Consider the following 13,496-nt stretch of genomic DNA (forward strand, 5'->3'; position numbering starts at 1 on the left):
TTAATATAAAGGTTGTTTTAAAGTTTACATTATGAAAATGACAGTACTGCCCGAAATTTTAATTCAGCAACTGTACAACAACCAATTCCCGTCAGTTCAATCGAAACCTATTGCCAATTCTCAAATCAAACCAATTTGAGAGACTAGCATTCTCTTCCTCTTAATTTATTTCAAAGTTATCGAAAACCCAGAACTTTAGAAATTTTGGATAATATATTTATTCATTGTTCCTTTGATTTTATTTTATTTGATGAAGTAAATTGACAAACAATCAGAGCCAAGTTCTAACTATTTGATTTTTATGTTGAATAAATTTAAGTGTGGTTTAAAACTCATGTTTTCTTTCTTACAACGGCCGCGTTATACCTCGGGTCTCTTGGAATTTTCTTTTCTAATTATTTGCCTTTTGTTATTTGAGACACAACACAACGTACCTAGAGCAAAAGGGGAATTTTTGGCTTCCACGATTTCGGTGGTCCAACTTTTTGGGAAATATTGACTAGGCTCCCCTGTTTTAATGCGGATTAGTGTGTATTTATCAACTCCAAACCAAACCAAATATGGTACCTAATATTTAAATATTTTTAACTTTAGCATAATTGTTGTAGATGACGGGTGGCGGGTATACCTGTAGTGTTGCGGTATGCAAAAGCAACGCCAAACATGCCAAGAAGATGGGGGAGAGCTTAAGTTTTCACCGTTTTCCCAAAGATCCTGGTTTAAGAGAAGAATGGGTGAGACGTTGTTATAGAAAGGATAAGTTTTCTCCAGAGAACAAAAGAATCTGCAGCAAACATTTTACACTAAACGATTTCCAAGACTACATGCAGGCTCATGTGCTAGGTAGATCTCCGAAAACCTTGAAAAGCACAGGTAGATTCTTTTTAATTTAAATAAGGACTCGATATTTCCAGATAAAACATTAAGTAATAATTAATGGTAATTTTACACAATCTATTGTTTATAGCAATTCCATCGATGCATCTACATCCACCAACATCACCCACAAAAGTTACAAAAAATAGTGATAAACGCAGAAAAAGAGCTCAAAATAGAGAATTAAAGAGCTTTGTAAAAGAAATAATGGACTCTACTAGTGTGGAAGCGAGTACCAGTGCCTTAGGAGCTGCTACTAGTAATATTGCATCAGCTAGTTCCAGTGTAATTACAACTAAGGAATCTACTCTGACAATTGAAGATGATCTACAACAAAATATAGCAACTTTACAAAATGAAGTGGATAAGCTAAAATCCAGAATATGTGAGCAAGAGAACAAAGAACAGTCTTTGCGAGATAAAGTTTTGCAATTAGAAGAAGTTGTAAAAGATGCGAATAAATCATTTGAAGAGACAACGAAAGAGGCATTTTAAAAGAGTTTTTTCAAAAAATCGAATAGACATCGTTCTGAAGAAAAAAAAAAAGAAAACTAGATGGGACCAGGAAGAATTAAGCAAAGCTTTCACACTAAGATATCTTAGCAAAAGGTCATATATTTACTTACGACAAACCTACCCTCTTCCTAGTTTATCAACATTGCAACACTGGGCAACAAATTTAAATCTAAGAAACGGTATTTTAGAAAGTGTTTTATCTGTGATGGAAGCTGTAGGAAAAAGCAAGTCAAAAACTTCTAGAAATACAGTTTTATGTTTTGATGAAATTAAGGTAAGTATTAATTTTAAATTTCTATACACATGATATACAGGATGTTCTGTTTTTATTATTACAAACTTAAACAGGTGATAGAATATTCAATTTTAAGACAAAAGTTTCCTATGAACATGTATCAAAAAATTTAACGTAAGCGAGCTACACCTGAAAGAATTTAAAGATCAGTTGTCAAACTTTTTAATCACGGGTCTCTTAAACGGTGATACAAATTTAATTTTTAATTTTTATCCTCTTTATGGTCTGTAAGACAAATTGTAAACTGATTTTACTCAAAAAATTATGAGGGTTTAAATTTTACACTTTTATCGCATTTATTTTTGTTGGAAAAGTGATTTTACATGATTTTTGTTGCCGGCTATTACAAGAGGAAACAAAGAAGCTGTATCCTATTTGTGGCTTTTATTAGCAAAATTATTGTACCTACCATTACTAAATAATTATAAAAAACATAAACAAGATCATCGACAAATGTCAAAAAATAAGTGTCAAATTTAGTTGACAGAATTTTTCCATGTACCTGGTATCTTATCTTACTTGGTATTTTTCTCTTCTTCTGAAACACCATGTATATCAAAATACCGTGGTCTAAATCAAATTCAATTTTTGTGAAAAAATTTTCGTAATACAGAAATTCAAAAAGAGCACTTTCATTCACCACTTTTTTTCTAAGTTTAAACAAAAAACCCTTGGTTCCATATTGTTTACTCACCCTGTGTAAAGTAGGTAGAAACAATACTAACGTGTAATAAAACTTAAATATTTTTTAAAAATGTATTAAAAAAATAAACGATATAACATATGAAAACAGTTATCCTTCACGATTTTCCTTATTTGTGGTGTACCCCCCATGCATTCGAATTTTGTGCTTCAACAAATCGGCTTTTTTCCAATACGGTTTATTACACACATCGCATATATTTTCACCTTGATTCATATGAAACAATTGAATATGTTTGTTTAGTGATTCTTTATACTTCACTGTTTTTCCACAAAACTGGCAACTTAACGGAACAAATTCGGTATGTCTGCAACGAACATGTTTCTTCAGTCCTATAAGCCTAATAAATTTTTTGGGACAAAAATCACACTTGTAGAATTTGGTGGGATTGTGCATCTGCAGATGAGCGTGCAATCCACGTGGAGAAAATTTTTTTCCACATAAATGACACTGACGATAATTATATTCTTTTAGATGTACATATTTAATATGAGTTCGTAAGTAAAATTGTAAGTTAAATTGTTTATTGCATATCCTGCATATGTGGGGAGTTTGATGTTCTCGCGAATGCAATATCAGACGATCATGTTGTACGAATACTTTGGTACAACGGTTGCATTTCCAAATTTTCGGTTTTTTTGGTCGCCCTCCCTTCGTTGGAAATCCTTCCGGCCATTTGTTCTGTCTGTGTTGTCGTAAATGTCGACCGAACGAATCACTGCTTTTAGTGAAGAAACCGCACTTTTCACAAACAAAAGACTCAGATCCCTTAAGCGTATTCCTCGTAATCCTATTATATTTTTGTTTGGGTTTATCTGTTGTCACATTTAAGCCGTTATGTAAGAGTGTTACATTTTTATTTTGCAACTTTTGATTATCTTCATTTGACTCCCAAAGTTTGCTTTTTACATCTTCCAATTCATATGTAATTGCAGGAATTAAATCATAGTCATGATCAAAACCAATACTACTTTTTTCTGAAAAATATTCTACGACAGTTTCACCAACTAGCGATCTCGTCACCACGAATAAATCGAGATTTGGTCTTTTCGTTTCTTTATTTTTTTCAATTATGCTTTTAATATTTTCTTCTGTTGTCATTGAAGTTTGTTTGAATTGATAGCTGAGATATAATTTTTTTTTGCACTGTACGCAAATTACAGAATTTGTGTACAGATCTAAATCTACTTCTGGTAAAATAACTTTTATCTTTTTTTTTAATTTATCATGCAATTTGATAACATCTTCCTGACGAAGTGAACGAAAACAAAGACGGCATATTTCATGGTTAGTACAAGTAGCTGAAACAGGGGCAGGTGGAGTAAAAAAGCAATTTTATTGCAAGAACTCTACCTAACGAAAAAGTTTTCAATGCTGCAAAATGTGGCTTCTCATTTTCATCTGGAACTTTTATTATAGAACTATCATCACCTGGAGAATTGTCATAGCTTGACGGCCATAACAATAGTAGTGAATTAGATGTATTTTTACCAGTACTAGCGATAGCACTAGCATTCTCGTCTATTTTGGTCTTTATAGAATTCAATGGTTCTGAAAAATCGTTGCTATCAAAAGCTGCAGTATTTTCAGAGGTAATCTCTTTTATTGCGGCCCTTCTAAAAATTGATACTGCAGTATTTTCACTGACATTCTCTTCTGTTGCGTTTCTTCTAAAAATCTTGTAACATTTGTGAAGATTTTCGTTGTGGTCATCAATACTCTCGTTCAAAAGAAATTTTATTGGTCTGACATTTTCTAGTAATTCTTCAAAATCGAACGCATGGTGGTCTAATTCATCTGTAATTATATCAATTTCGTATGTTTCTCTTAATTAAATTCCTGATTATTATAAAGTGGTTTATTATTTGAAACTGGGTTGGCAACATTGAATAACGAATGCAAAGATAAAAGAATGACATTAATTTTCATAGCGCATTACAGTCAAAAAAATTGTCAGCAACTGACTACGTTTGAATTGGATAATTTTTAATGTAACCCATTTGATACTCCAAATTTCATGGCTCACATGACGTCAAAAGTCACAATATCTAATGATTTATTTAAATCACTCTACATTATTCAATGTTGCCAACTTAATTTCAAAATCTCAAGCCATGTTGATCAAAAATTTAATTCAATGCATACTTGTGATTGGCAAATCTGTCTGATTCGCAGGATGGTCTAAAATTAAAATCAATAAAAACAATTATGTACCTCAAATATACAAGTAAAAAACTTACCAATTATCGCAGAAAAACCTGAAACAATATCAAAAGTAGTATCCAAATGTATTAGTCTAAAAATCCACTTACTTTTTTGGTTAGGGGGTGGCAAATTGACCGAAGGTACAGCAGTTTTTCGTAGCTTATTCTTTCTTCCAACAAAATCTTCGGAAACGAAGTGTTTGTAGCAAACATCTTGGGTTCTCCAAATACAATCCGCGGACATGCTTTCATGTTTTGGATTAGCCACCACTCGTACCCATTCCCAAAACCTGTCCCAATATTTATTGGGATTTGGAAATCCAAATAATGGTCTTATTTTGCTTCGACACTGCAGCACACAACAAGAATTGTGCACCTCAGCTTTTTGCTTATACAATTCATGTCCATCAAGCATCATTTGTGATTAAACACGTAGTATTTTTAGTTAAAACAACACACTTGCATCAAAAACCTAACCTCAATTTAGCTTCAGGCGTCAGCGGTCGAATTCAATGTTGCCAGCTCATAAAATTTTTTGTAATCTTTAGACACTGACTTTAGATTTAGTTGTCACAAATAATCCTTAGAAAACCCTAAAGAGTACATTTAAATTTTCGGTGTTTATTGGGTTGCATAACCAAGAAGAATTTCAAAGAAATATAATAAATACAGGATCTTTCACATAACTTTACTAGGGTTGCGCCTAGATATAAAAAATACTATTTAATTTTTGGAAACCCATGACAGTAGTTGTCAAACTAATCACTGTTTCATTATTAGTCATAAACTGCAGTTTTTCAAAAACAATTTTCATTTGTTCTATCAAGAGACGGCATGAATATGATTCTAGTTTACCTATCTTAATCACTAACTAACTAAAAACATTGTAATTTTTTAAAGGGTGAACAAACTAGAGAAGATTATTCAATTTTTCAAAATTTGTAATTGAGTTCGTATGGGAATATGTATTATTGATTGCATCTTACAGGCGCAGCCGCAGGCCTCGTAAAATTATGTGAAACACCCTGTATAGGGTGATTCACGAGGAATAATGAGCCTGACCAAATTCTCGATGCAACCAACATTACATTTTCGCAAGTAACTTAAATTACACATTTTTAATTATTAATTAATGAAATTAAATAGAGAAAAATTCTAGAGAAAAAACTAAACTGCATTTTAACTAAATACTTTTGTTCTGTAACAGTTATTTTTGTTACAAGTACTTAAAATACATTTTTTGCGGATGAATCGTTGCTGTATCCGGATGAGGCGAAGCCGAGCCTAAAATAGCTGCAAAAAACAAATTAATTTAATTAATTAATTAATTAAAAATTTAATTAATTTAATCATATTAATTAAAAAAATTCGCTCCCATAGTAACCAAATTGACTTTTTCGTCCGAAAAAGATGTTTTTGGGGACTGAGTTAGTAGGTACATACCTAACATAACAATTTTACGTACTATTTTATTAAGTCCGGAAAAGACTCAAGTCCCTTAAGCAGCTATTTTCGGGAGCGTATACAAAAAAAGTGTACTCATTTCACAATTTCAATATACCGGGTGGGGCATCCGTTACGCATAAAAAGAAAATCCCCACTTCTAATTAAATAAAATTGTTGAATTTTTTCACACTTACTTGGGCATTAGTAAGGTACATTCTCTAATTTTTTGGTAATTTTTCATTCACAAAGTCAAAAAAAAATAAAAAATAAAAAATTTAATTCTAGTTTTTATACTGACCTACGCAGATTCACTTCCTACAATTGTTTATAAAATCAGAAAATAAAATACCAATTAGATTTTGAATAAAACGCAATTTTCCATCTTAACTTTGAAAATCATTTTTATTTATGACCTACTACTTGTGCCATCGTAAATTTAGGTGACAATGGGGAACTGCAATTGGGGTAAGATTCAAAGGTTTACAACAAAAAGACCTTTTAAAGAGGTCGGCTACCAGTAAATGATTCTTTTATTGGCAAATTATACCATTTTGTCATAAATCACGGGTCTGGTTTGTGTTTAAATAAAAAAAGCGTTTATTTGGATAACCAAGTCAAAATTTGAAATAGTGATATCAAAGTTTCATTCGCTGACAGGTACAGATTCATTTAGTGTAAAAACTTTATAGGTAAATTAACGGAAAGTATTCATAAAACACACAAAACTATTACGGACTCATTTATTATCCACAAAAATTTTAAAAATTCTCAAATTATATCCTATCAATAATTAGTTAGGTATATGAAATATCGCCAGTTTTAATTAATTTGAAGTCGCGATTTATCAAGTGCGCGTAACCGATGCCCCACCCGGTATATACAAAAAAAGTTATAGTTTGTAAAATATCAGATATGTATTTGTTCTTGAGATTTTGACGTTTTGTTAGGGTGTTCTTTTTCTAGCAATATAGTGAGTCATATACAGCGTGTCCCCGGATAAGTGAAACAACTTTTGTACAAGATAAAAAAGTTTCAATTTAAATTTTTATTTTTTGGGGTGCAGCCCTGCTTGTTTAAGGACTAATTTGTAACATAAAATAAAATTCTTTGATTTGCGAGATAAACAAAAAAAAAATTATAGATGACCGACAGTAAAATAAGTTTTTGATAAAATTATCATACCTTGGAAATCCAAGGCATACTTGATTTTTCAAAACTGAAATTACGTAGTAGTCTTTAACCAAGCAGGGCTGAACCCTATTTTGAATTAAAAAAAAAGGCGTTTTAGCGGGTAGGTATCAAAAACTACTTTATTGATTTAAATTTAATAGTCTAAATTTTTCAAACATAACAAAAGCCAAGTTGTCTGTCAGAATGTTTTTTGGGTTGTGTCTAAAAATCAGTTAGAGTTTATTATAAATGACTTGCCCGGAAAATATAACTTTGAGAATCCTTTATTTAAAATAAACGTTTTAAAAAGGTAGGTAGGTATAGCTATAATGTTCTAAGAAAGTAAAAATCCTGGATCGGCATGTTTTAAAGGAAGCAACGGGAGTTGAAAGGTCATCCAATAACTTTCTACTTTCTTTAAGAAGTCTTACCAAATTCTTCAGAGAAAAGAAGGATTAAGTTCTTGAGGCTTTCTCTCCACGTGATTTTTTTTCTAGGTATAAGAATGGAGCATGAGTTTGATTTTTTAGAACAATATTACTTTATACATACAGGATGTTTCAGAACTCACGCCCCAGAGAAAAATCTCAAGTAAAATAAGATTCTAGGAACATGGAAAAAATGTAAAAAGATTCTATCTAAAAAATTTCAAAATTATGGGGATTTAAATTTTGCACTTGGACATAAAAAAACATGTTTTTTTGGTCAAGACTACTAGAAAAGATGCTGTATCCTAAATTGTAACTAATGTTATTTGTGGTTTTTATAGTCGAAGTTTTAGTACCTTTGCTAAATAATAATGAAACACATTCAAGATTATCGGTAACCCTATTAAATTGACATAAAACAGGTCAAAAAATTTTCGACAGATAGAATTATTAATAGAACATTTTTTCCATGTTCTTGGTATTTTATCTTGTGTTTCTCTGCGGCGCGAGTTTTGTATATCAATACGCTGTGGTCTAAATCAAATTCAATTTTTGAGAAAAAAATTTTCATACAAAGTAATTCATTCATCACTTTTTTGATGGCTCCCAACCTACCAAAAAAAAAAATTTGACACCAAATAACCATTTTGGATCGTATCGTGAGGACAAGTAATTTGTGAAAAAGAGTAACATTTATTTTAAGACATTGATCTCCAAACCAAAACAGTAAATTTGATAAAAATTTAAAAAATTCAAAATCAGTCTCTGATTATTGTGTGGTTTCGAAAAGTTCCATTCCATTTAATGTACGAATAAGTGGTGGGCACTGTTTCCGCAATAAAATAGTTAGTCTTTTAATAAAAGTGATTATACAGGGTGTTTCACGAGTGATAATGAGCCTGACGGAATTGAAAATACAACCCACAATACATTTGCAAAGTTAACGTGGATATTTTAGATATCACATTGTTTGAAAAACCGAATTATGAATCCACGATAGCTTTGCTTCGATACTTTTATTTGTCACAACCATGTCACAACTGACATTAGCAAAATTTCAAAATGCATTCGAACGATGAGAAAACAGATCTGATTCTCATTTATGGCGAATTTGGAAAAAATGCTTCTGCCGTTGAACCTTTGTAAAGACAATGTTTCCTGTATAGAAAAGCTCCAAAAAGGCTTGAAAGTGTTTTCCAATGGTAGATAGACAATAACCTTAAAAACTGTGTTTCCTTTCTTGTCAATTTCTTTGTGTCAGTTACGCGATAACTATGTTTTATTACTTTTAAAATTCATAATCAAAATCCATGAAGCCTATGCAAATGTATTGCTGGCTGCAATTCAAATGTGGTTAGGCTCATTATCACTCGTGAAATACCCTGTATAGTATTAGTTATACAGGGTGTTAAAAAAAGATTGTAAAATATTGAAGAAGGTAATAGTATGGACCAAAATAACCAATAAAATAATTAATAAACCTGGGTCCGCAAAGGTTTCGGAGATATCAAAAATTATCCGTTTTTTAAAACATTTATTTGCAATCTGTTTAAACAAAAAAGAGAAGCTTCTAGTGCATATTCTAAAAAATTTCACATTTGATATCTCCGAAACCGTTACTTGCGGAGCTATGTTTATTAAGACTTTTTTGTTTATTTTGGTCCATACTAATACCTTCTCAAATATTTTAAATCTTTTTTAACACCCAGTGTGTATTGATATCATAAATACAAAATGTTTGTATATTTTATTTAAATAATTTTGAAAATGGTTTCTTGGATTAAAATTATATTGTAATAACCAACAAATTTCACATAGTATGTAATAGAGACAATAATAATAATCATTATTGACACAAAATCTTTTACTTTTGGTCTACCAAACTACTACCCTGGGTTTTGCCTTAGAAAGTAGGTAAGATTTAAACCACGCCTCCTATCTGGCTTTGCAAACCACTATAAGTAAAAGAAAGAACAACCCCAAATATCATTTCTTTTCTAGCTGGAAGAAATAACAGTCTTAAAGATTTAGCTGTGTGACTCCCTCTTGTAAGTTCCAAATTCTTTTTATTTTAAACAAATTTTAAAACATTTTCAATTTATCTACAGAAACAATAAGATGTCAGCTGTAAAAAAGACCCAAATCTTCTCAGCAATGGAATGTCCCGTCTGCTACGACATCCTACGTCCTCCTATTCGTCCTTGCAACCAAGGCCATGCAATTTGCAACGATTGTTTGCGACAAATAGAAAAAGCTGCTCAAAATGTATGCTGTCCGCTTTGTCGAAGCGGGTATTCCTTACCACCGTCACACATTCTGGAAACCATCTACGACGGCTTGGAGGTGCATTGCAAATTTAAAACTGAGGGGTGCAAACATTTCTGTTGGGGTAGTGAAATGAAGATTCACGAGAAGAAATGCAAGTTTGGGCCTAGAACTTGTCCACGGAGGGATCAAGGTTGTCCTTGGCAGGGACCACTTACCATGGTAACCAAACATTACGTGGAGACCCACTTGTAAAATTGACTATAAGTTATTATTAGTTTTTGCAACTAGAAATTGTAAATAGTAAATCAATATCGACTGTAATGACTGTAAACAAAACTCATTTGTAATATAAATTTTATTCCGAACCAAACAGCCTTTTTTAAGTAGATGTAGAATTTTTTGACACATTTTTGTACACTATTTTCAATAGAAGTTATTCTCCAACTTCAAGTATTATAAAATGGGCACAAAAATTACAAGCTAACTACTAACTACACCTTTTTCAAGTATAATTCAGAAAGCGTAAGAAATACAGGATGCGCCAGAATACGCGCCCCAGAGAAAAATGCCATATAAGGTAAGATACCAGGAACATGGAAAAAAGGTTAAAAGAAATTTATCTATAAAAATTTCGAAGTTATGAGGGTTTAAAGTTTGCACTTTGTCACAATTTTTGTCCCTTTACTAAATAATTGTAAAAAAACATATACAAGATCATCAGTATCCTTAAATATATATAAAAAAATGTCAAATGTCAAAAAATAAATGTCAAAATGTTTTGACAGATAGAATTTTTTAAACATTTTTTTCATGTTCCTGGTATCTTACCTTACTTGAAAATTTTCTCTGGGACGCGAGTTCTGGCGCAGCCGGTATTTTAGAAAACTTTAATTGTAATTTAGATTAGTAAATTGTATTTCAGAAAGTATTAATTGTAATTCAGAACCGTAAACTGAATTTCAGAAATCATCAGATGTAATTCAGAATAATTAATTTAACTTCAGAAAGCGTAAATTGAAATACAGATTAGTCAATTGTATTTCAGAAAGTGTTAGTTATAATTCAGAGTTTGCCATTTGTAATTGAGAATTCGTTATTTTCATTTAAAAATTACATTACCAAAATTCCTTTGAAAATAAAATATCTTATTAAATGAGGTTGTGTATAAACTGGCATATTGTTGTAGACACGAAATTTACGAAAAACTGCTTACAGTTCTTTCATTTTCTCGGCAAAGCAATAACATTGAAAATCAGGTATTTTGCCGAACTCTACACCTTTTTCAAGTGTAATTCAGAAACCATCACATGTAATTCAGATTAGTTAATTTAGTTTCAGAAAGCGTAAATTGTAATTTAGATTAGTCAATTGTCTTTCAGAAAGTGTTAATTGTAATTCAGAAAAGTAAAATGAGTTTCAGAAAGCATAAGATGTAATTCAGATTAGTTAAATTAATTCCAGAAACCATAAATTGGAATTCAGATTAATCAATTGTATTTCAGAAAGTATTAATTGTAATTTAGACACTATTACATACATGTAATTCAGAACAGTAAATTCAATTTCATGTTACATGTAATCCAGAAAAATATTAATAGCAATTCAGATGAGTAACTTACTGTTATCTGAAAATAAAGTTTACACATAAACATGAATTATTTTATTTTCAAAACTACAAGATTTACATAAACTTGGTATTTTACAAAATAAATAAGATATTCTATTTTTAAAGGGATTTTGATAGTGTAATTTTTAAATGAAAATAAGGAAATCTGGATTACAATTGACAAATTCTCAATTACAAATGACAAACTCTGAATTATAATTAACACTTTCTGAAATACAAATGACTAATCTGAATTCCAATTTACGCTTTCTGAAATTAAATTAACTAATCTGAATTATATCTGCTAGTTTCTGAAATTCATTTTACTGTTTTCAATTACAATTAACACTTTCTGAAATACACTGGACTAATCTGAATTACAATTAACATTTTCTGAAACATATCTTACGCTTTCAGAATTACACTTGAAAAAGGTGTAGTTTGATCCTTTATCTCAAGGTCGCATTTAATAGTTTTTCCAAAAACTGCCATAAATCGGTAGGTATACCTTTGCCCCCTACAGCACGAGCGCGATCAGCCCCTCTAAAAGAAAATGTTATCAGAGTGGATAATGCATTAATTTTATTAAATTATAGGGAAAATAATATTGTATTTTTTCATGTTTCCTAATTTTATAATTTTAACATTAAGAAGTAATGGTAATGAATTATTTGTTTGGATAATCTTCATGCTTCTTCAAATAAAGCAATTTTAAATAACACTAATACGAATCAAATATTTCAAAGCTCAAAAGCAATTGGCGACCTTTTAAAATTAAAAATTTTACCTGGCAATTCTTTAAACTAAAGTATTATAAGCTTAGTGAAAGCTGTTTTCTAATTTCAGAAAATTATTTAAATACTTAATTTAGAGTTCGAATTATATGCAAATTTCATACAAGATGTTAAAAAAAGATTGTAAAATAATTCAGGAAGTATGTAATAGTCTTAACAAACATGAGTCCGCAGAGTAACGGTTTAGGAGATATCGAAAATTATTCGTTTTTTGAAATATTTATTTGCCGTCTGTTCAAACAAAAAAGAAAAGCTTCTAGTACAAATTTAAAAAATTTTCACATTCGATATCATCGAAACCGTTACTTTGAGGACGCATGTTTATTAAGATTTTTTTGTTTATTTTGGTCCATAGCATTACCTCCATAAATATTTAACAATATTTTTTTAACATCCTGTATAAACGGCATATCTACGTGCTTATTGTGACAAAATTTTACAAATGCATATGCATGTTTATAGAAGTCTCCACAAAAATCGATGTTCTTTCGATTGCCGTTGAGAAAATAGGGTCATTCCATTAAAAAAAATGAGTTATAGCCATTTTTTGACAACTGTTGTAATAGTGATACTTATCTAAAATTTTGATTATAGCCATAATCGTTTAGATCCTGCCCAATGAAAATATTTTCAAGATGGGAGCACTCCCGGTTACACCGGAAATGGGTATTAACTTCCTTATTTTAAATAGAAAGCTATGTTTTTATTGCGTTTTTGAGTTACTCAAACGATTTTGAGAGTTTTTATTAGACTTCCCTGTGGATAAATTTAACCGTTTTTTCAAATTAGGCTTTTTTAAATTAATTTTCATCTTCCTCTCCAAAAATCGAAAAACTCTACCATTTTTAATTATTTTGAAATCGTATTTGGGCATATGAAAAAAAAAAGATTTTCTTTCGTTTATTTATAATTGGAAAAACAATTAACAAACCTCCAAAATTTTAGCTTACGTTTGGGAAACTTCAAATACCTATAAGTGAATTTTTTTCAAGTGGAAGGCCCCAATTTTTTCTTCACTAAATTAAAAAAAAATAATTCTGCATCAATCTGTATTAATATTCCCTATACTTAATTTTAATGATTTCTCAGTTATTTTAACTTTTTTTACAATGGAAGAAATTCATTACTTACTATTCATGTTAGTTTTCGGATAGTTTGCCATGGAAATATTTCTCACTGAAAAAACGCCA

At 30.6% G+C, this 13,496-nt stretch overlaps 3 protein-coding genes across 4 annotated transcripts; 2 read left to right on the plus strand and 1 right to left on the minus strand.

Moving 5' to 3' along the window:
• Positions 1–645: 645 nt before the first annotated feature.
• Positions 646–1,371, plus strand: LOC123016391 (52 kDa repressor of the inhibitor of the protein kinase-like). Its single transcript, XM_044416758.1, has 2 exons — positions 646–873; positions 968–1,371. Exons 1-2 carry the CDS (start codon positions 675–677, stop codon positions 1,369–1,371), a joined length of 603 nt encoding a protein of 200 aa, XP_044272693.1. The 5' UTR covers positions 646–674.
• Positions 1,372–1,574: 203 nt separating this feature from the next.
• LOC123004055 (E3 ubiquitin-protein ligase Siah2-like) lies at positions 1,575–10,158 on the plus strand. Its single transcript, XM_044397172.1, has 2 exons — positions 1,575–1,666; positions 9,747–10,158. Exons 1-2 carry the CDS (start codon positions 1,656–1,658, stop codon positions 10,156–10,158), a joined length of 423 nt encoding a protein of 140 aa, XP_044253107.1. The 5' UTR covers positions 1,575–1,655.
• LOC123016390 (zinc finger protein 82-like) lies at positions 2,432–5,222 on the minus strand. 2 transcript variants are annotated; one of them, XM_044416755.1, is made up of 5 exons: positions 4,703–5,222; positions 4,631–4,648; positions 4,536–4,571; positions 3,744–4,187; positions 2,432–3,691 (listed from the first exon to the last, which is right to left on the minus strand). In XM_044416755.1, the coding sequence occupies exons 1-5, from the start codon at positions 5,010–5,012 to the stop codon at positions 2,481–2,483; spliced, it is 2,019 nt and encodes a 672-aa protein (XP_044272690.1). In that variant the 5' UTR covers positions 5,013–5,222; the 3' UTR covers positions 2,432–2,480. The 2 variants fall into 2 exon arrangements, with proteins under 2 accessions (XP_044272690.1, XP_044272691.1); XM_044416756.1 differs by having other exon boundaries at positions 2,432–4,187.
• Positions 10,159–13,496: the final 3,338 nt, after the last annotated feature.

This window comes from Tribolium madens, unplaced genomic scaffold, assembly GCF_015345945.1.
Source record: "Tribolium madens isolate multiple individuals breed KSU strain unplaced genomic scaffold, Tmad_KSU_1.1 Scaffold_1;HRSCAF=32;Tcas5.2_LG8, whole genome shotgun sequence".
Lineage (NCBI taxonomy): Eukaryota > Metazoa > Arthropoda > Insecta > Coleoptera > Tenebrionidae > Tribolium > Tribolium madens.

Excerpts from the sequence above, each read along its gene's own strand:
- LOC123016391 (XM_044416758.1), top strand. The coding sequence starts at position 675 with ATGGGGGAGAGCTTAAGTTTTCACCGTTTTCCCAAAGATCCTGGTTTA. Across the intron at positions 874-967 it reads GAAAACCTTGAAAAGCACAG|CAATTCCATCGATGCATCTA; the intron begins GTAGATTCTTTT and ends TATTGTTTATAG.
- LOC123016390 (XM_044416755.1), bottom strand. The coding sequence starts at position 5,012 with ATGATGCTTGATGGACATGAATTGTATAAGCAAAAAGCTGAGGTGCAC. Across the intron at positions 4,188-4,535 it reads GACAGATTTGCCAATCACAA|ATGAATTAGACCACCATGCG; the intron begins GTATGCATTGAA and ends ATATAATTACAG. Across the intron at positions 3,692-3,743 it reads ATTGAAAACTTTTTCGTTAG|CTACTTGTACTAACCATGAA; the intron begins GTAGAGTTCTTG and ends CCCCTGTTTCAG.